Consider the following 21,816-nt stretch of genomic DNA (forward strand, 5'->3'; position numbering starts at 1 on the left):
CGCGTCTGTACAAACTGGATGTTGTGTGTACCAAGGAATGAGAGACGCGTATACTACCTTTTGGCTAGTGGTTTCGCCTGTCTGGTAAAAAAAAAGCAAATAAGAATGAGATTTAACAATGGGGTAGCCTATCAGTCTAGCCTTCTAACTATCTACAGGCACAAAAATCATACTATAAAATACTCTGTTGTCGCGAAAGAAAGACAAACACATTTTCGCATTTATAATATTGATGATGATGTAAAACCATAAACTACATTTAATACAAACGTGAAAAGCTTTGCGTTGCCATTTACAAATTACCTAAATTTTACTTGAAGTAATGAAGTATAGTCAAAATTAATATTCGATGGTAGAATTTGCGTTAAAATATGCAAAATATTGAACTTTAGTGCTTATCCGAGAAAACTGCACTTACTCAAACTTTGCTAACGGTCTATTAAGATTAACATCGTTCATAATAATTTCCGCAAGTAAATAGCGGTAGTTTTTAATTACGAATTTATTTCTTTAACTTTGTCTTTTTATAAGATTGCTAAAAATATTCAGAGATTTTGAATCAAGTCTTATCACTACATAGTATAAAACAAAGTCGCTTTTTCTGTCCCTATGTCCCTTTGTAGGCTTAAATCTTTAAAACTATGCAATGGATTTTGATGCGGTTTTTTTTTAATAGATAGAGTGATTTAATAGGTGGGTTTTAGTGTATAATTTATAAGGTTTGAGACAAAGCGGGCGAAGCCGCGGGCGGTAAGCTAGTAATAAATAAAGAAGATATGAGATAACAAGAAGGAAGAAAAATTTAACAACTATATAGGTATCAAAATGAAAATGCCGAAACGTTAAACACAAGAGATAATTACAAGCCAAAAGACCTTCAAAGGACATATTATAATAACTAAAAATCAAGTTTAAATACTATTCGATTAAATTATTAATGTTATTTAAAATGAAACACAGTTTGGACCATACCCGGTCGTGTCACCAAGCGTAAGATAGAGCCAAGCGGATGATTTGTGGACGTCCCCATCCCGACATAAATAACGTTTGTTAGACCTTGTTTTATGTCCATTTAATTAATATCGCCTTTTACTTTACTTTGACAGCGTTTAGCTCATTGATTTGGTATTTTATTTAGAACTATTGATCCTCATTTGTAAATACAATTTAACATTTGCAGGATCGAAAGAAAGGTATAGACAATAAAAATATCAAAGTATTATCAATCTATACACTAACTCAACAATTATTTAATATTCACTTACCAAATTTGATTTCGAACTATTATATTCCCTGAGACTTTTCCTATTCAATACAAATTTAAAAAATAAATAGCTTTATTACTAGCCGGGTATCGCGACAAAATATTTAGCGACTACGTAGGAATTCAGAGTTCCCCAGGCGACCTAAAAACCCCTGATAAATATTTAGGTCTATACCTAGTCCTGGATTGCGTGAATTGTGAAGTATTTCAAAGGCGACCCTCCTAAACCCGAGCCAAAAAATTCAACTGGACAAATTATTTATCGTAAACGTTTCACGTCAACAAAATGGTGAATATTTTTTGTGGATAAAACTTTCCGAAATAAAACATTTATGTCGGGGCTAAAACCCCGTTTTATCGTTTCGTCCATTAAAAGTTTTCAAATGTGTTATCACGTCAAGCATTATAAAATTCAGTCCATCAATATTTTTTTATAAACTTAAAGCTCTTTTTATTTAAATCATTGTCTACGCCGTCTACAAATATATTTAAATGTGTTTGTAAACATATATATTATATACAAAATAATCAAATTGTCTGAACAAAATGATACTCGTTCTGTCTATAAATATGAAAATCAACATTTAATAAGGCAAATGTATTGTTCGGCATACGACGCTTAACACAACATCGCATCTGACCCATTTCGGTGCCACTTGATTTTCACTCAAATATTTCCCTCCGAATAGCCATTGAGAAGCCAAGGTTTCGCGAAGCAGCGAAATTAAAAATTTCCTCTGTTTACTGCGAAACTACAGGTTGCTTTGCTTAACAAAATTTTAATAATAATTCGCTACAATGTTCATACTTTTATACTATAAAAAGAGAAGGCATGCCGTAACTGCAGCTTGTTATATTTAACAATCAAACGAGCGAAGTTATTGTAAATTTTACGAGATATAAACTCAAACCTGAATGAAAAACTTCCACAATTTTAGATAAATATTTAGAGTTTAGACAGCGCTATCTTTAACCTAATTTGCTGTAACATTACCATTTATACCTATCTATTGAAATCCTAGAGATGACCCAGTTGAACAAAATATTAAAACGTTAATATTGCCCTTTCATTTAAAGAAATAACTTACTTGTTTATAATTATTAATAAATAATTGTTTTTGTTTCAGATCAATGGCGCTTTGCAGTTATATAAACCACGATCCTCAGATATGTAACGTAAGTTCATACATTTTTTTTGTCTTACTTAAAGTTAAAGAATGTTTTTACAATTATTAATGTCACGTTTTGAATGTAACCTAAAACGAAGTAACACACAACACCACCTTTAAATTTGTGAAATATAACTACTCAAGCTAGAGAGTTAACCTTATGGTATTCATATTTAAATCGAGTGTGAATTTATTTAAATGAAATTAATTTAGAAAACCAATTGTTTTAGGAAAAAAGTAGCTTTAATACGTGTAATTTCTTTATAATATACCTAATGCACTTTCAAGTTTCTTTAATATAAAATTACAATAATTATTAACATTGATATATGTATCAACTACTATCATATTATTTCACATATTTTCCACAGTGACTCGTGTTAAACTCACAAATTATACCCAAAGCAATCCACACCTACGTACTTTCTTTCAATTCCTTTCTTTTCATTTCTCATTTCAACAAGCGTACTAAATGGTAAAATATCTACCATTTATATAATTGCCTTGACCTTTCCAATATTTATCGACTCCTTTAAAATATTTATGATATTTTACATGGATCGGTTATAAAACTGCCAAGACCGAGTCGGTCCACGCACGAAGTGTAATAACAGTTTTTGTGTGTGCCGCCTTTAATTTGTATTGGTGTTTTTTTATTATTTTTACATCATAAACTACAACATGCATGCATTTATTAAACGTAAAACGGGGACATATAAGTTACCACCACTAAAAGAAAAGAAATATTATTAATATTGCTATTAATAAAGTGTTCTACATATTTAAAGTAAAAAATGCGTCTTAAAAAAAACACAGATAACACTTATGTGACTTATGTCATACTTTTTAATGTTAACCGTTATATATATCATAGTTGTATATCAAAATTTCAAAAGGAGAATTAGACAGTTTTACGGAACCCAAAAAAATGCTAAAAATATTTTCAAATAGGGACCTACAATTGAAGGCAATAATTTCATTAAATTTCTAATGTGTTCCTAGCTAACTAAAACAATCAAAAGGAAAAAAATCGGAAATTCTAAAATGTAATGTTTATTTTCACATTAAAACTAGTGAATAAATATATTACAATTTTACAGTAGGACCAATTCCTCCTAGCATCTCATTCTATCCACCCACGCATTATATTTTCACCACAAAAAACTCAAAACCGTTACAAATTATTAGCACCTACATCAGCAGATCTAATCACCAATCTACGATTAGTCACTAATTCTCACATCCGTTGCCATAATCGAGTTTATTTGAGAAATTGGGTCGCGGGTATCTTCTATTCATTTGATAACTTGCTAATAACATTACCCTATATAATGCGGATCTGAGGAGGTTGCGTCACACGTACCAACCTGATGGTGACGTCATTAGACACGTTTTCCGTATTTCGATTGTAATTACGTTTAGAATTGTAAATTACATTATATATGAATTGATTAATGTTTTATTTATCAACAACATCATGACTAGCTGATGCACATTGTTTTTCATATGTATGTTAGTAAGCTGCCATTTACCAAACATTGCTGGTTTAAATATAAATCATTGTATATTTAAAAGAAAAAAATAATGTGAATTTTATATTACTTTTTCATATAATGCAAATATACATTTGACATTCACTCGAGCGAAGTCGCTGGAAAAAATAGCTATAGAACCTAACTAGATTGAGATTTTTCAATGAATTTGTTATTTCATTAAAAAAACAATTTTACTTGTATAGACTTCCTCTTAATGGAGAAAAATTAACAGAAATAACGATTGAAAGGTGCTAATTAAAGTTTACATGAATCAAGATAATACCGACTCCAATCCAGGTCAAAATATTAAAAATTGTTATAGCCAAGCAATTTGCAGCGCTTTGTATCATTCACGAGTAATTAAAATCGTTAAAAATGAAAAGAAAAAATATTACGAAAACAAAAAATAATGTATTTTCACGGAGGCTAATTAACTACGTTGCAGAGCGATAAAATAAATGAAATTAGGTCACGTGTACGGTATTAAATAAGTTAAAGAGTGAATTGGCTTTGTGAGTGCCCTCTCGACCCGGTTCCCTCTAACGCTTACTGCCTGGTGATGGTTACTGCGACACTACTCATTCCGCCAGCTTCATTTTACCAGCTAATGATGGTTATTATGTAAAATGTACGCTTTTGCAGCTTCCCTCCGACATGTCCCAATTTTGTGAAGGCCACTTTATTATAAAATGATTTATAATAATTACGGAAAGTTTTTAGGACGTGGAATTTAAATCTCACTTATTTATCTCACTTGAAACAGCATCAATCAAGAAACTCGTTATACTTTTATTTCCGATTCTTTCCAAAAGAAACGATTTCTTTTGTAAGGAATAATAAAGAATGTTGATTAAACACCCCATATACAAACAACAAGTATTACATAAAACAGACCGTACATACAGTGGAAGAACTTCATTCGAAGTCAGTTCAACAAAAACAATTGAATGCCTCGCAATTAAAACACAACAAGACATTTCTTTTAACACATAAAGCGCATACCAATCGTAAATATTCGTTCAGCGTTGCGCGCGCGCAGCTCATGGAATATTAACTTTTTGCTTACAAATTCAGTACGCAGCGAGTGACGTCACAGCGCAGGTGGGTCAGGTTCAATGGTTAACCTTTTACCGGTTGTCCAATCAACCTGAATGGGTATTGTCTTGTATGCAACGTAATTCATATTAAGTTGATTGAAATTTCAGTTTTTTGCATTGTGCAATTACTTAATAGGACTTGGATTCTTAAATGTGAATTTGCTCGATCTATCATGAATTTCCAATGAACTTTTTCATTAAGGAGTCATGATTATAATTGTACGTTAAGTACCTGCCTACCTATAATATAATTTTAACAATAACTACTCCTTAATCTAAAAAGCCCTAATACACAAGGATACGCATGTATCACACAACAAAATTATAATATAAACACACTTAAATAAAACTTTACAAGAATATAAAATAACGTATATACCAAACCATTACCGTATCACAAAGCAATCGCAACAAATTCTCGACAAGCCAGCGCAAAACATTTTAGAAATATTTAAGTTGTGAATCGATCGCAAGCATTGGTATCAAGTTGGTAACTTAGTCGTAACTTGGAAGCCGAACCGCGTTGTTTGTCCACAACTTTGTATTTGTGATATGCCAACAGCATCGTATTATATAGTTACTAGCTTTCCGCCCGCGGCTTCGCCCGCGTTTTGAAAGAAAAACCCGCATAGTTCCCGTTCCCGTGGGATTTCCGGGATGAATTAATATCCTATGTGTTAAACCATGTTACCCTCTATATGTGTGCTAAATTTTATTGTAATCTGTTCAGTAGTATTTGCGTGAAAGAGTAACAAACACACACACACACATGCTCACAAACTTTCGCATTTATAATATTAAGTAGGATATACCTACATGTAACAAGACGAGATTATTTTGTATGCTCTTAACGGTAACGTGATATATCTGGACAATAACCAGTTTGTAAATCGTTTACATCTTTTACTAGTCTTCACTTACATAATAAATTTACACGTATATCAAAATGGATTTGTAGCTAGTTTTAGTAATCTGTGGTTTTAGTTACAAATGTGTCTGTATATTGCTTACTAGCTGTGCGCCGCGGTTTTACCCGCATTGCTCCACTCCTATTATATATATATAGTATTAGTGTGATGATATATAGCCTATAGCCCTTCTTAATAAATGAGCTAACACTAAAAGAAATTTTCAATATTAGCGCGTTCAAACAAAGAAACTCTTCAGATTTATTCTACTCGAACTTGATTAAGACTAAGTTGAAAACTAAATTTTTATTATAATTTGAACAAAATATTGAATGGAAATCCAATCAAATGTTTAACTATTCGACTATTATATAAGGTGATAGTTATTATATAATAGCAATCCTTGGGAAGACCTATTAAGGCTATTAGCCAAGAAAACCATCAATACTAATTAATTAAGCCGAGATTAACTAATTTGTTATAATACTCAATTATGTAGATATATACTAGTTATTTACAGTATTATGTTTATTAAATTCTCTAAACGTTAGCCTACGTTGTCGCATCAGTGACAGGCATTTAGAACAAAAGCTTCACAATCTTTATGTGAAAAACTCATACAAGAGCGGGATGAAAGTGAATTAGAGATTCAAGAAATTATAAACAAGAACTCTCTTCTAAAAGCCGAGCTAGCTGAACTACATATGAAATATATTAATAGTGAAGACAAGTGCAAAGCCCTGCAAGACATTGTGGACAGCTACCAGCAGTGCTCTAGTCACCATGAAAAGGCTCTCAGCCGTATTGCGGAGTTGGAATGTAGCTTAATGGAAGTGGAAGAGAACAATCCCAAGCGGCAATGCAACACACCAAGTAGTCTTCATGATGAATTTGTTGAATGTGGACAGTTAAGTGGTTCTGTAAACTTTAAAAAGATCAATTTCTCTTCGCATAACAAGTTAAAAAAATATCTTAGATTAAGTAAGTTCATCAAGCGTACGCAATCAATTGTAAGAAAGAGTTCTTCAAAAAATGTAGTTCAATTAGAGAAAGCCAACAAAAACCTGCATCAGGAATTAGATAAATATCAAAGGGATCTAGATTATTATAAAATCTTGTATGATGTAGAAACAACTGAACTTAAGGAGAAGATAGACTCCTTAAGTCAAATGTTAAATGATGTGAACCAGAAATATTCTTCTGCCCAAATGCAAATTAACGAGCATATACAACAGGCAGATCACCTTATTAAGTTGAGCAATGAGAATATGGATCGTTTTGAGTCTCTGACCAATAAATATGTATGTCAGTGTTCAAACAGTGACAATGAGCAACCGTCGCCCCATAAGTCTGACTACACAGACATACATAGTGGTAAACCCAATACCACAAATTCAACCAGTAATACTAAACACCTTTCAAAGCAGGAATTGATTGTGTTGTCAGATAATATTGGTCAGGGATTTGGCGCTATGCTTAACAATTTAGGGCTTATAGTTACTAATGTTTGTACTCCTAACAGTTCATTTAAATATATAATCAAATCACTGGATCATTTCAGCTTTAATAAGAATAATATTGTAATTATATTATATGGGGACAGTTTAAATATAAATAATAAGGATATTGATGTAGGATTTAAAAAAATGTTAGATATTAGTAGTAGGACTAAATGTAAATTTATGTTGTGTACATTGCCATACCTACCTGGTTTAACACAAGAACAAAATAGATTAATTCATAATATGAATTTAAAATTGTATAACCTAACAAATCATCATCGTGATGCATTTATTTACTTTGACATTAACTTATGTATTAAATCTTTTACTTTGACAAAGAATACAGTGTATCTGCCAACTAGATATAAGCGAGAACTTGCTATGTTAATAGCATATAATATTAACCAGTCTGGTACATGTTCGGTATCAGACCATCAATCTACTACAATTTTATGTAGTAGTTATTATAATATACATCAACCTAGGTTAAGTGTTGACAGTCAATCTAGCCCTAAGCTAGATTTAAACTAGTATATAAGACAACAGCTAAGCAGTCTTTTACCATAGTGCATCAAAATATTCAAGGCTTGGCTAGCAAATTGTTAGAAATAGAATTGTTTCTAAATGATAACAATATTAAAATATTTTGTGTAACAGAACATTGGCTTAAACAATGTCAGTCGTTAGTAAATATTGAAAATTACAAATTAAAGAGTATATACTTTAGGACGCAGGCTATTCACGGAGGTTCTGTTATTTTTGTACATGATAGTGTAAAATGTAAAGAACGAACTGACATTGTTAGTCTTTCTGTAGAACGGACCATTGAACTGTCCTGTGTGGAGCTGGAGCGTTATATTATTGTTTGCGTTTATAGACCCCCTTCCAGTGACTATAATATGTTTGAGAAAGTCATGGAAGAAATATTAAAGCGTCTAAGCAGGAGTAAAAAAAAAGTTATAGTATGTGGTGATTTTAATATTGATTTACTTTTACAAACACAAACGGCTACACGAATTGTTAATTTATTTCAGTCATTTAATCTATATAAACTTTTTAACGAACCCACACGAATTACACCTACTTCTGCAACCTGTATTGATAATATATACTGTGACTGCATCTGTTTAGAGAAAAATATTCTCAATACATTGACTTCGGATCACTGTGGCCAGAAAGTAGTTTTTGAATGGGATTGCATACCTACATTTAAAAGGATTAATGTTAGGCCTATAACTAAAAAAGGCATTAATAAATTTAAGAATAATATTAATAAAAACCTGCCCGTACTAAATGATCAATCCTTTCCTAATAGTCCTTGTGAAATGTTTAAAAATCTTTTTAATTTAGTACATAATGAATTTGAAAAAATATTTAAAGTTAAATCTTTAAATATTACCAAGGATTTACCATTTAGTAAATGGGCGACAGCTAGTATACATAGGTGCAGGAACATTCTTTATGAATTATATGGTATGAAGCAATATAATAAAGACCCATCTTTTCTTAGTTATGTTAGAAATTACTCAAAAATTTTTAAAAAAGTTTGTTTTACTGCAAAGCGTTTGTATATCAAAGAAAAAATACGCGACTCTGATAATAAAGTTAAAACAGTTTGGTCTATTATTAATGGTGAAATGGGTAAAAGCAAATCAAGTAATACCATAAAACTTGTAAATAATGACAGGGTTATTGACAAAAGTGCTGATGTTGCGCTTGCTTTTGAAGAATTCTTCAGTAGTGTCCCTGCTACTATTACTAATAGTTTAAATTCGTCTTCAGCACTTGCAGAAACCTTTTTGAGAGACCATGTTGCGGGGTGCAGTACATTATTTGAATTACGACACGTAACTGCTAGTGATATTGTTACTGCCTTTAAGACGCTTAATCTAAAAAATACTTGTGATCTTTGGGGAATGTCCGTAAATTTAGTTAATAATATAATAGAAAATATTGCGAAAAATTTAGCTTTCATATTTAATAAGTGTTGTGACTATGGTACATTTCCTAATTTACTAAAGCTTAGTAAAGTTATACCTCTATTTAAGAAAGGCGATCAAGAAGACTGTAACAATTATAGACCTATCTCTATTTTACCAACATTAAGTAAGGTATTCGAGAAGTTAATATTAAACCAATTGAGTAGTCATTTTGCATCTAATAATTTACTGCACACCAAACAGTTTGGTTTCACAAAGGGGCGCTCAACCACAGATGCTGGAGTTGCACTTCTAACACATATTTATAAAGCATGGGAAAACTCAAAAAATGCTCTGGGGATATTTTGTGACCTCTCCAAGGCATTTGACTGCGTTGAACATTGTACTTTGTTACGTAAACTTAATCACTATGGAATTACAGGAAAAGCCCAGAACCTCATAGCGTCATACCTGCATGATAGGATACAGACTGTAGTTGTTAATGGAGAACGTTCTAGCGGTGCGTCAATTAACATTGGTGTTCCACAGGGGTCCATTTTAGGTCCCTTCTTGTTCTTGGTATATATCAATGATCTTCCCTATTATTTGCAGGATAGGTGTGAAATAGTTCTGTTTGCAGATGATACCTCATTAATTTTTAATGTGGATAGGCATGACCCAAATGTTGACGAAGTGAACAGTGCTCTTTCACACATATCTGAATGGTTTACTGCCAATAATTTATTATTAAATGCCAAAAAAACCACTTGTGTTGAATTTTTACTTCCTAATGTAAAAAAGTTGAACAGAGATATTACCTTGAACGGGGAGGTATTGCATCCTACTGAGTCTACTGTATTTCTAGGGTTAACATTGGACGAGAAACTACAGTGGGGAGCCCATGTCAACACCGCTGCAGGTAAGCTCAGTTCAGCTGCATATGCAGTCCGAAAAATAAGGCATCTCACCGATGAAGATACGGCTAGATTGGTTTATTTCAGCTACTTTCATAGCATTATGTCCTATGGAATTCTACTGTGGGGCAAGGCTGCAGATATAGAAACTATATTTATCTTACAGAAAAGAGCCATTCGCTCTATATATAATTTGCGTGCTCGGGACTCATTAAGAGATCATTTTAAGAATACTGGTATCCTTACTGTACCATCACAGTATATATTTAATAATATTTTGCATGTTCACAAAAACGCCGACTTACACACAAGAGTAGGAGATAGACACGATTATGGCACAAGGAACAGGAATAGAATTGAAATGCCGTTTTTCCGATTAGCTAAAGTTAAAAATTCATTTATGGGTCAAGGTATACGCTTATACAATAGAATTCCTCTCAATATTAAAGAGTTTAGTAGTTCTAAATTTAAAACTTATATAAAAGGTGTACTAGTTCAGAGAGCGTACTACAGTATTCAGGAATATATGGACGATAAAGACCCATGGAGGGTTGTCGCGTAAAAGCCACAGGACAGTTCTTTGGCATATTATGATATATTATGTATAAGTTAGATATAAGTTACATATTATGTAATATTGACATGATTTTAAAAGAGCAACTATGGAGTTTCTTGCCGATTCTTCTCCATAGATACTGCTTTCCGAATCGGTGGTAAATGTTAAAATACTTATGTAATGACGATTCGAAAGTGCTACTAAATAGTAGTCTAATTGAATAAATGAATGTTTGAGTTTGAGTTTGAGTTTGAGTTTGAATAATAAAAGGAACTTAATAAAATCCATAAAGACCAACATATAAAAATTAATTAATACTGAAAGATCGCAAATTCAGCACAATCAAACTCTGACAAAACCGAGTGAAAATCTAATCTAAAATGCTTATTAGCTAATATTATAAATCTAAATACATTTACACACCAAAACGGATAAATGAATTACAAATCTTTCTAGTATTGCTATAACATGAGACCTTCAAGAAGAACCATGTCTAATCTTCTACAATAAAATGTATGTTTGCTACTATTGTCACCGATAACTTCCACACGCGAGCAGACCCGCCGTTTATCGCTAGTTTTATTACATTATACAATCATAAGCTTCCTAAGTCATTAAAACATGAAATCGTGAGAAAGTTTAGAATCCGCACAAAGGCTTCGGCGCTCGGGACCGGATTGAATGCACCTGCGTATGTACCTGTGTTTATGGTCTGAGGTATGAGTGCACGCGGCTTTTGTTTTTAGGATTAGGAAGTAGAAAATTATTCACCTGTATCTATGTCAAATAAATACAATTGAGAAATAGTGTTACTGTAGGTAAATAGACTGTTAGTTAGACCAGGTATATTATAAAGGTGGTGCAATGCTACCATTGCATGTATTTTAGAGTTCATACTCAAACATCTCTTTCAGAAGATTATAATATTCGTTAAAATTAATTATTTTTTTATTTACCACCCGCTCGGAATGCAGCTTCTGCAGAAAAGAGAACTTTCTTCTCTAAGAAATTGTTAAATTCCAACAATCTTACCAACAATCATGTCTGTCCAATTGTATTATCTACATAAAAGAAGTATGAATATAAAAAAAAAATTACCATCTAGACTCAATTTATTTTGTAAATCTATTAATAAGGAAACAACTTACTTATCAAGAAAATAATATAAAAAATAATCAACTGTAAATAAATAACATATTATGCGAAATACATATACAGTATCTTTCTTCCTCGCAAAAGTCAGAGCAATACCCGCTACATTCTCTCTCTAGATGCCATTTTCCATAACATAAAGTGCAGTGCACACTCGACCTTTCACGCTGCGCCCGCGCATTCCGACGGAATTACTGTGTGCCCGCGCCCTTACTTAATATTACACGAAGTTCATTTGAAAGTCAAAACTGTACTTTGTTTCTGCTATCTGCCATATGGATTCCGTGATGTGGAATAAATATTCTGTTTTATTATTGATCATATGTAAATGGATACAGATAGGCATAGCTAATATATTGGACGAAGTGGGATTAACTTTTGTAGAGTTTTACATAAGACAGTTTGTAGAGACATCACGAGTAGACTCACCATCAAAATGTGTTTAGTACCTTTTGGGTTTGATTTTACGCGATTATTATCCATTTATACACATAGGTAAATGAAAAATTTAACGTATTTTAAACGCGAATAATTCATTATATTATTATCCCGTCGTAATTTGATTTCACTTAGAGACATAAATGACCGCCTCCTTGGTACAGTGGTTGACGCGTGAGCGTAGCACCTTCCTTGGTTCCTTGGGGTCCTTGGTTCGATTCCTGGTAGAGACGAAGAAAAAAAATGTCTCGGTCTGGTAGGACACAGAAAGCTGATCACCTACTTGTCCCTAAAGAAAATCGATCAGTGAAACAGATGTATAATGCATCTGCCCCCTACCCCACTAGGGGACATGGGACTTCACTTTTAGAGACATAAAATACACCCCCATACACAAGAAACTAGATCCCGCTATACTACAATAAGAGCGAAAAGAATTCGCATAAATTTAAATCCAATAAAGGTTAAACTGCGATCTCAAAACATAAACAAAGCCGTGTAAGGCGCCGCCGCAATTACTAGTAATTGCTGAGAATTATCAGTAATTACTGATCGATACTATTCAGTATTTACTGACTTTTTGTCTTAACGAATTAAGATTATGCGATATTGATACGGTTTTTGCTAGTGGTTATGTGTGCGGCGTCTGTGCTTGGCCATTTTCATTTCGATTTATTCGACTATTCACTGCTTATTGCTATAGTATCCTTTGGAATAGTATTTTATGTGTGTGTGTGTGTGTGGTTAGAGCTTGGACGTAAACGGATTTAATTTATTATTTTAAGTTGATTTTATTCATTTTAACGTTGCGTTGCATCGTTGAACACGCGAGCGAGTGTGATCGGTCTGACAGAAACATCTGTATGAATAACATATTTATTAATTTTTAACATTAAATTTCTTAGTACATATTTTTATTTATTAAACATAAAATCACACAGCATAGGACGTATGTTAAACAATAGTAATATTAAACATATCATCAGCTAAATGATATCTACTTTTTTCCACTGCAAAATGTTTAACCTTTGGCATTCCACTTTGCTAGTTTTTACTCCAATTGGCTATCAGACGCAAGCAGTACATAACCAAATGAAGCTATTATTAACATCCAGCGCCGTATAACAGATCTGAGGTTAATAACACATTATCGATTATTGAATCGATAACCGCACTCGATGTTATCTCGAATTATTCACCAATAATGAGATAACTGGAATTCTATGGACCATTAATTCGATGTATCGAATGAGTACGACTATAAATCCTGCTTCTCAGATATCGATTTTAATTATTCCTCCTTATCTATAATGAAATTGCTTTTCCCATTAATGCCTAAGTGCATTCTGGGAGCTAGGATTCTTACGTAATCTTTCTTGTATTAAGACTTTATTCAAGACGCTCTGGGAATATAATTAATATTGCTGCCGAGATAAGTAACCTATTTGCTATTCTATATAGTAACTGAATAGCAAATTTCGGACAAATAAATCCAGTAGTTTTTTTGGAAAAACTAAAAACACTATAAAATTTTCTGATATTACGCTTTTATTCTTAACTTATAAGATAAAACAAATACAAGAAAAAGTATAAAATAGTCGAGCTAAAAGTTCACGTGCCCTACAAAAACATTGGCCATCATAAATTTCAATTACCCAAACAGTACTTGATGTTAGCAAGGTCGCAAGGATACCAGTTCGCCCACTGCCCTGGTACCCTGGTGGGCGGGAACAGCCTTCGGGTTGCGTCATCGATAGATACGTCTGCCTTTTATCTTAGTTCTACTGATACATATAAATGATTCATTTGATTGAGACTTGATGTCACGTGCGTTTAAAATTAACCAGATAAAAAAATTGGAAATAAATAAGTACCTACGCATTTTTATTGATAAGTATAGGAAATGATACTGTGACCAGAAAACTTGGTTAAAACATAATCGATGATTTTAACATTTATTCCAATTTGCCCAAATTGTAACATTTTGTTTGTGAGGAAATAAGAGATAAATAATTATAGAAGCTATCTTGGTAAAGCTAAATTAAAAATATATAACGAAAAATATGTAGTCGAAGCTTATAAAAAGCACTTCCTCATACCATCGTTCCGCCATGTAATAAAAATAAGGTCAATATAATATTATTAATAGAAGCAGAGCTAATGCAAATCGATCCAGCCGACAAGTGGGTTTAATCAAACGGAGGAAATTACCTATAACTGGGCGCAAATGGGTCACACGCGACCGTCCCTGCACTGCGATGTAACTATTCGGATAAAACCGGTTTTAAAACGCGATTTCAATCCGATTAAATCTCTGATTTGATAGAAAGTCTCTAAACTTCGTCGTTAAAAAGAATTGTGATTTCAATTTTAGGACTAGGTATTTGTTTTTTGGTTGAATTGTGTATCAAACTTAAACAATTTTTTGTTACAAACAATAAATTAGGCATGTTCTACACCACGACGAACGGCTCCAGATAAGAAGTATTCTCATATTAAAGAAACACATTTTCTACTTCCTATAACACACACATCCAAACCGTTTACGCTCATATATTTGTCAACATAGCGACATCCAAAATTCCGGTCACAAAGATTAGCAATGACGTAGCACCTTAAAAATCTATAAAATATTTTATCCTTAAAAAAGGGCGGTGGAAACCTTTAATAAAGGTATGGGCTTGCGTTATGCTGCCGGTCCCGCGATAAAATTGTAACGAGGCTCCTTGAGGGGTTAAGATACGGTTATAGCTCACGGTATGTATCGGTACAAGCGCCGCTAAACTTGCTCCGAAATGAAACACAAAAATTCACCGCTTTTAGAGCTTCATAAAATATTTTCTTGTTAGGCTCGAGGTTGGCTCGAGGCAACAGCCCGTTTTGCCGTTGCTTACCAAATTATATCAACCAGACTTAATTTTATGATATCTTATCTTGGAAGTGACGCAGGTTCATAGTATATTATTGTTATTTTTAGTGACTGAAATCTCTCGTTCCTAACCTTTAACCTTTGAACGCAGTTTGATTGATTTTGCTAGATTTCTGTGCGCTGATATAAGTTTTGATGCACCTATTATTGCGAAAAGAAGTTATGAAGATAATTTATCATCTGTATGAGTTACTATTGCTTTAATAACAGTTGAAAATTGTATCTACTATTATTTAGTTTTCAATTTTATTAAATTTTATATAGTTAAAATCATCTACCTACTTTCTTCTAATCAGTAGCTACAAACAATATATGAGAGTATTTTTTTTTATTTTACTCTTAATAAATTTATATTTATAAAGCATTGAATGCCATAAAACCAAAAATATCAAATTCGAGAGTCAAATACTAATTTTTAAAATTTAACCCAAAATCGAATTTAGCTAAACATAAACCTAAAACATTACTTCAATATTAATCGTTTATCACAACAGCATTTCAAAAGCACAACCTGAAATTCTCTCGAAGAATATAAATTGGAATACTTTTAGCGAATAAATAACCGTCTTTTAGATAAAGCAAATCTTGCAGTGAACGAAATAAGTGCTTCAATTTGGGAAACAAAGCCGGCGGAATTTCTTCGTATGTCTAGAGTCTACGTGCAACAGACAGCGACGGCACGGCTACGAACTTGGCGACCATTTAACTGTAAAATTTAAATTTTTATTTTTTTTAAAACAAGTTCGAATATTAGTAGATTAGTACCTATACCTAATAAAGTAATGTCATACTTTTCAAACGTTTCGCATTTATAGAGTCACTTGGACACTTGGATATGTTTAAATAGTGATATTACCAATATAAATTTAAAAAGTATATTTCGCCATACTAATAAATAAAAACATTATCTGTAACTGCAACTTTTACAATAAATTACGTAATAGAACAAAATATAATTTATTAATTAATTTTTAGCGTATTTTCTTTCTTCTTTCATATTATGTTTAATAAAATCTTAATTGTACCTTCTCTATGTACAAAATTTATATAAGTTAATACGCAAAGATTAGTTTAATAATTGCATCTATCGAAGGATTATCCCTTATACAACACATTAATCAATTATCAATCTCAGGACATTATAATTAATTCGCTCCATCTGTATGTGTGTAATGTACAGTAATGGACAATCATACACAATTAGCTGTCAGTAATTTAGTACCCACCGACCCGTACTTGGCTAGTGACAAGGGGCAAATGAGGCCAATGCCCAATAGGTTCGGTAATCATCCTCAAGTATAAATTTGTATGTTCGTCTCATCTTCATTTTTTTAAGGTTGTCTAGTACCGTTTTACTAAGATATAATGTGATGAAAGTTATGAATAAATTATGTTCTTACATTTTTCCGTACTAAAATAAACCCAAAGAATTAAAGAAAAATACGTATCCCAAAACATATATCTCAATGATGACTACTTCACGACAATTCCTTTGTCGCCAAAATTGTACCGTTTACGCAGACAATAGGCGAATCTAGACCCAATGCGAAATACTAACTATATAAGAAAAGCCTACTACATGTACATGTCTTGGTTTAAGATCTTGTTATTTCGATTGTGCAAAAATTAATATGAAACAAAAGCTTTTTACGCACCAAGAACTTGGTTTATAAACCATCAATATCTTCCAGGCAGTTTATTTGTAATATGAATTTAATTAGGGCGTTGATCGTCGTTGGATATACCTACTTCCAACTAATTTTCCAACTTCATTCGCAGTTTATTTATAACCCTTACAAAGTCATCGATCCAGTTAAAACCACTACAGTAGTTTGATTGCATCGCCCACATAAAATTTTGCATTTATATTAGTTTCATGTTAAAAATAGTTAGAAATATCGCGTATTCCCTGGCCCATGTGACAGAAACGGAAAAATGGCGTCGAAAAACCACATCTTGGCTCCGGCAGTCTGCTGATTGGCTTCACAAATTCACAACAATTTCCTTTTCTTTATGGTCATCACGTTTTAACTACGATTGACCAAATGATGGCGTCTGGTGTCTAGCAAGGTGCCAAGGTTGAAGGGTTCACTAAATTGTGGCTTTAAGAGAAAATATCTTACGCGTATAACTAGTTAATAATATAAAACATTTGATACACACCTACGTACATCGTTTTGCAACCATAATTTTATATTGCAACATTAAATAATTAAATAATTTATTTCTTACGATTACGAATAAAAATAATCAAAAGTCAAGTGTTTAAAATATTTATTTAATCCGTCAAGAAGTAACACTATTTTGTACCAAGTTTTCGAAGCCTACAGTGGATTATTAATAAACTAAGTTAACAAGCAATAAAACTATTCTCTGTACACATTAATAATTATCTCAGTTTGTCAAAATATTCCAGTATCACAATACCCACACAAAAATAACATCAATAGATTGCCCCGTCACGTATATAATATAGACAATAAGTATTATACCGTCTTCATAAACGTTACGTATAAAAGGCGATAAAAATAACTTCCAAAATTATATTTATGATATCATAAGATGAGAGCTTTATTGCTTAGGAAGCCCTTTATAATAACCTAACGTCAGAAATTCATACAATATATTTCTGTATACTTACTGATGTAGGTAGAAGTTGAAGACTATTTTGTAAATTGCATCTGTTTAGCATTTAACTGAAACAAAGTCATACAGCATGACTTTATAAATTATAGTATGCTAGCTTTCCACCCGCGCCTCGCTCGCGTTTTCAAAGAAAAACCCGCATACTTCCCGTTCCCGTGGAATTTCCGGGATAAAACGTATCCTATGTTTTATTTTATTTAATGTTAAATAAATAATGCTATATTAACTAAAACTCATAGTTTATTTCACACTAGATAATATATCTAACTACACAAATATCCATGCTATTACTGTGTCAGCGAATTTGGCAACTCTGACTAATTCGCTTTTACGACTCCAACATACAATTGGGTTAAAACTATATTATGTTTCTTTATTTGTATTAAAACAAGTTTATATTTAAAGTTATTGAGTTCTTTTTATTCTTAGCTCAATTTTTTGCTAGACATTTTCACCTGATACAGTTTAAGAAACGCTCATTAACTAATCTTATGGGTTAGTTCTATTGGCTAAGATTAAGTTATAAGAAAATATGTAACATTAAAGAATTGATGGAGTAATGTAAGTAATGTTTAAAAATTAGTTACTCCATAAGTGAATAACGCAAAACATTTAATAGCTTCAATTGGGGATGTTTTACATGAATTGGCCTTTTTCCTTCATCTAAATTGCTCAACCCTTTTAATAACATAATTTTATATAAGATTAATATGAAGCTATCTCTTCTCAAAAACATGTAAATTCTTCACTGGTCCAACACTATTGAAAGTCAGTTAAAAATATGCATACATAACTGATTCCGTTTCAGCATCTCAAAGATGAATAGTGAAGCTGAAAGGTATTGATTCAAATGGTGTAAGTGAGGTTTGGCGACTAATGGACTGCGCCTCGAAAAACCAGGCTTTTAGCGCACCTTTGTGGCGTAAACTGTATTCAGATTCTGGAACACGTTTCGTGTTTTGTAACCGTTTCTCTTAACAGATTTTAAAGACGTTTTTAGGTTGAATATTTGATTCGTGAAATGGTGTGATGTCTTAATTAAGTCGATCTATCGTAATTCGTATCTTAAGATCTATTTATTTTTAACCTTTGACGCAAAAATACCGGGTGTTATGCGTTTGTTAGGTATGTAACTTTACAAAATTTTGTTTAATTTCGAAATGACTCATATAAATTTATGTAATGCTATCAACATAATTTTTAACTGTGCAATTAAGATCCGCATCTTGTTCTTTGTTTCGTTGAAGTTAAAAAAAATGTTATTTGGTCCCAAATACATAGCATTATATAATGATTATCACCGTATACTATAGAAAAACACGATTTTCATCAACACATTCACACAAAAGTCTTATCTATGATTTGACGATAGCTACAAAACACAGCATCCAGGACAAACAATAACCTGCCGAAGAATAAATCTCAGCGACGTCAGATGGAGATTGAAACATAACTAGGTTTTACTGCGCCTCCGCCATGCGTTTATTTATATCTACTATCTAGTATTCTAGTGAATTAGTATGCTTTTTTGTGTTTTACTAGATTGACGGTTGAATTCACTCGCCTGGGTTTATAATATGATACGTTACTTGTAAAATTTTGACTCATGATTCATTATAATTTGATATCCAGAATAAACTAAACATTTCTTAACAAACTAAAAAATATTTTATTAGGTACTGTAATTATATGAAGCCAATCAGAAAATGTAAATATTTAAAATGATATATCTGTTTTTAGTTTTGTAGAAAAATAACAGAGTTCTAATATGCAAAATCTAAATCAAAAACCTTTTTTTTTTCATTTATTCAATTAGACTACTATTTAGTAGAACTTTCGAATCGTCATTACATAATTATTTTTAACATTTACCACCGATTCGGAAAGCAGTATCTATGGAGAAGAATCGGCAAGAAACTCCATAGTTGCTCTTTTAACATCATGTCAATATTACATAATATGTGACATCTAACTACATAATATATCATAATATGCCAAAGAACTGTCCTGTGGTTTTTACGCGACAACCCTCCATCCATCCATGGGTTTTTATCGTCCATATATTCCTGAATACTGTAGTACGCTCTCTGAACTAGTACATTTTTTATAAAAGTTTTAAATTTAGAACTACTAAACTCTTTAATATTTAATTAATTTCCTTCTGAAATTAAGTCATTTCAATGCACCACACAAAACATAACACATATTCTTACTAGCTATACAAATATGCAATTTTAAACTGATAATAACATTAGCATATTAAGTTGAAAGCGATACGGCAGCTCATTACCCCCGTACCTGTTTGGCGTCACGCCAGCCCGCCGGCCCGCCCGCGCCAGCCCGACGTGACGACGTGACACCACATTGACTACATAGCGCGTGTATATCGATGCATTTTACAACACTATTTTTTTATATATCAGTTGTTATAGTACTTATATCATGACATAAGAATAAATACATCATTTAAAGCTCGTTGTTTATCATGTCCAAATATAAGTTGAATTTGCCTGGCAGAGATTGTGGCCGCTTTGTTGCAAAATTTCTTGGTTTTAAATTAATTTGTTCTTTTTTTTTGTAAATTGACGTTTTAAATCTACTCTCTCTCGTTTATAATTACGATATGTGTATTTTTAATGACCTTCATTAGAATATTTTGAAACAAAAAGTCGCCCTAGATCTTATATACTATAAATTACGAATTATAACTTATGTCTTATACTATATATACACTGAACACTAAAACCAACTTTAGCTAGCCTCCAGCTAATTTGGATCTAGGATATATAGCGTATAAACTACTCCAGGTCATCTATCTGCATACCAAATCTCAACCAACATGATTCAATAGTTTGTGTGAAAGATCCACAAATACAATATTTCAACAAATTCAATAATAAAAGCATTTCTATAATATACGTACGTTGGAGTAGTAAAAAAATTTGCGTATAATAAAAACGCGTGTTCGAATCCCGCCCTATGATCGATCTTTTTCTTTTCTTAATTTCTCATTTCAATAAAGTATTTCAATGCTATAAAACTAAATATACAAGAACAAAATCTACTTAAAACTTGAATTTATTTTATTACATAATATATTACTATTAACACCAACACTCGCTAATTTATTCATAGAGCATTCATTCAATGTCTAGTGCTCAACAAAGTTTAAAAACCCCACCATGAAAACATTTCATCAAAAATGAATCCCGAACGTCGCCGAACTTTTCGCATCTGACGTAAAACATGAAATTTTTACAGACAAGCTACTAACTTGTAATTAAGAGTTTGTAACAAGATTCTTTCGAGTATCTTGTCACGAAGATTGTCACGTAGATCGTCACGCTCTGAGGGTGAGCTTCCCAATCTCGAGAATCAAAAGTTAAAATTAAAACTAATTTAATACTAAGTTATGCCTGAGTTTAGCCGGAGTTAGCCGAGATCTTAGATAGTTTATGTTGAACTGGTGTCTCGCAGCTAACCATATCTTTTAAGTTCCAAATTCCTGCTTGACGTATGTCCCCTAACTTATAATTTGCTTAAGTTCAGAGTTTCGCGCTGGAAAACAAGGAACTTTAATTTATTGCCGCCGCCGTGCGGTTTCCGAAATTAATACTTGAATTCTTATTGCATTTTATTTTGCACTAGTTGTGCATCGTGTCTCCTTACATATTACATATTATAGTGTTTTGTTTTCAATATGAGAACATCTAAACCTTAACATGATAATATTCGTAATCTAAAACATACGAATATATAACTTATCAAATACCAGTGAAATAAATGT

General features: G+C 32.2%; 1 protein-coding gene across 1 annotated transcript in view; it reads left to right on the forward strand.

Moving 5' to 3' along the window:
* Positions 1-2,395: 2,395 nt before the first annotated feature.
* Positions 2,396-21,816, forward strand: part of LOC123706161 (toll-like receptor 6) — a 135,053-nt gene continuing 115,632 nt past the window's right edge. Inside the window, exon 1 of the mRNA XM_045655329.1 lies at positions 2,396-2,440. Within this exon, the coding sequence (XP_045511285.1) occupies positions 2,396-2,440 (45 nt within the window). The remainder of the gene's footprint in view (positions 2,441-21,816) is intronic.

Source organism: Colias croceus, chromosome 3 (genome assembly GCF_905220415.1).
Source record: "Colias croceus chromosome 3, ilColCroc2.1".
Taxonomy (NCBI): domain Eukaryota; kingdom Metazoa; phylum Arthropoda; class Insecta; order Lepidoptera; family Pieridae; genus Colias; species Colias croceus.